Raw genomic sequence first — 1,607 nt, 5'->3', positions numbered from 1 at the left:
AGGGAGGAAGTAATAATCACCACGAAAAGGAACACGTGAGGAAAATAGCTCTAAGTTCAGAGGAGAAATCACTTAATTCTGACATCTTTTTGCCCTCTATCTTGAAAAACAGGTGGGCTTTGGTTATTTCAAGGATGTGAATGGGGACGAGGCATCCAGATAGGGCCTTAAAAAGGACGATCGGCAGGTGTTCAAGCCGCGATGGGTTTAATTACCGCAGGGTTTAATAACTCTCCAGTACTTCTCCCTCACAAAGCATCACTACCAACAAAACGAAGGTATTCACGGCACATTCCAAAGGGCAAAGGTCGGAGATTTTGCAGGTGACTTTCTGATTCTGAGATGGACTTTTCACACGTTTGATTAGCTCCATAAAGTGCTAATTATCCCTACTGACAAATGGGCCGGTAACAAGCCAATTGTGAAGATGATGCAAAAGGCTGATCTCTTCTCAAAGGATGAATCTATCAGAGTGGCATCAGCTGCTTTCAGATTTCTTTCACTTGAGAACAGTCTTGGATGGCGGGGGGAGGCTGTGAATATCCCTTTAACTCTAGACCCCCAACGCCGTAGGCTTAATAGGCGGAACTAACGTAGGGAGGAGGCAAGAGAATTAAAACGTTAATCAAGCCACATCAGAGACTGCAATGCGCTGATCCGCCTGCGGCCAGGCCGGGAGGACACCTGCAGAACAAAGGGAGATGTCCGCTGGGATGCTGACAGCCACGCCCCGCACTATGAAGGGGAAACAGGGACCAAGAGTCATTCCCTGTGGCTAAAACCATGGGGAACCTAAGGGTTAAAGGCCAGCAGGCTAGCAGGATTTCAGCTCTCCATACTCTACCCCTTCCTCGCTGTATGTCCATATCAAAGGAAATGGGAACTAAAGAATGACATAGAAACTGAATTCCCTGAACACTCGGAGTCCCTCGCACTCTGCCTCTGAGTGGAGACCACACTCCGTCTGTGGAGTGTGACCCTTTTCCGATAAACTTTCCTTTCGACTCTGACTTTGGTGTGTGTGTTGAATTCTTTCTTCACTCTCCGCCAAACGCCCCCTTTCTTCTCTCGGTGTGGGGCTGGGTCTCTGCCCTCCCACCCTCCCCACTAGGGGATCTCTGCCCTGTCCTGTGTCAGAACAAGGGGCGTGCCTCGTAGGACCCTGTCTCTCTCCTCGGAGCTGTGCTTGGTGGGAAGTGTCACGTGCTGGTCGGCACTGTCAATAAAAGATCCAACAACTGGGTTGGATGAGGAGGCATTAACTTTCAAATAGAAATCCTATTGGGCCAAAGGAATTTGAAATTTTACAAAATGTGGAATGATTTCACTGGAACATCTATATCTGTAGTGTATTATTTAAAAAAAAAAAAAGAACCTTAAGGAATACTACTCAGCAAAAAAAAAAAAAAAAAGCTTAGGGCTTCGTTTTACTCATAGATTCCACAATTTTGGTTGAGTCATCCCGGGACACTCACTAAGGAACAGCAGAAACAGCAAACGCAATCTCGATGAGTTTTTACCTGATACAAAAAGTCTGGCACTGTTACTCTGCCTCGTCTCCCCGGTGTATCTGTGCCGCGTGATACAGCGGTAGTTATACAATCCAT

The 1,607-nt window shown here is 46.9% G+C and overlaps 1 protein-coding gene across 1 annotated transcript in view; it reads right to left on the bottom strand.

Moving 5' to 3' along the window:
* The window catches only part of DSCAM (DS cell adhesion molecule), a gene marked incomplete at its 5' end in the record, with an annotated part of 274,168 nt that extends 272,569 nt beyond the window's left edge, over positions 1–1,599 (bottom strand). The window contains one exon of the mRNA XM_011375311.1: positions 1,521–1,599. Coding sequence (XP_011373613.1) covers positions 1,521–1,599 — 79 coding nt within the window. The remainder of the gene's footprint in view (positions 1–1,520) is intronic.
* Positions 1,600–1,607: the final 8 nt, after the last annotated feature.

Source organism: Pteropus vampyrus, unplaced genomic scaffold (genome assembly GCF_000151845.1).
Source record: "Pteropus vampyrus isolate Shadow unplaced genomic scaffold, Pvam_2.0 Scaffold270, whole genome shotgun sequence".
NCBI lineage: Eukaryota > Metazoa > Chordata > Mammalia > Chiroptera > Pteropodidae > Pteropus > Pteropus vampyrus.
Note: the sequence above shows the minus strand (reverse complement) of the source record. Positions and strands in the feature narration are given on the sequence as shown.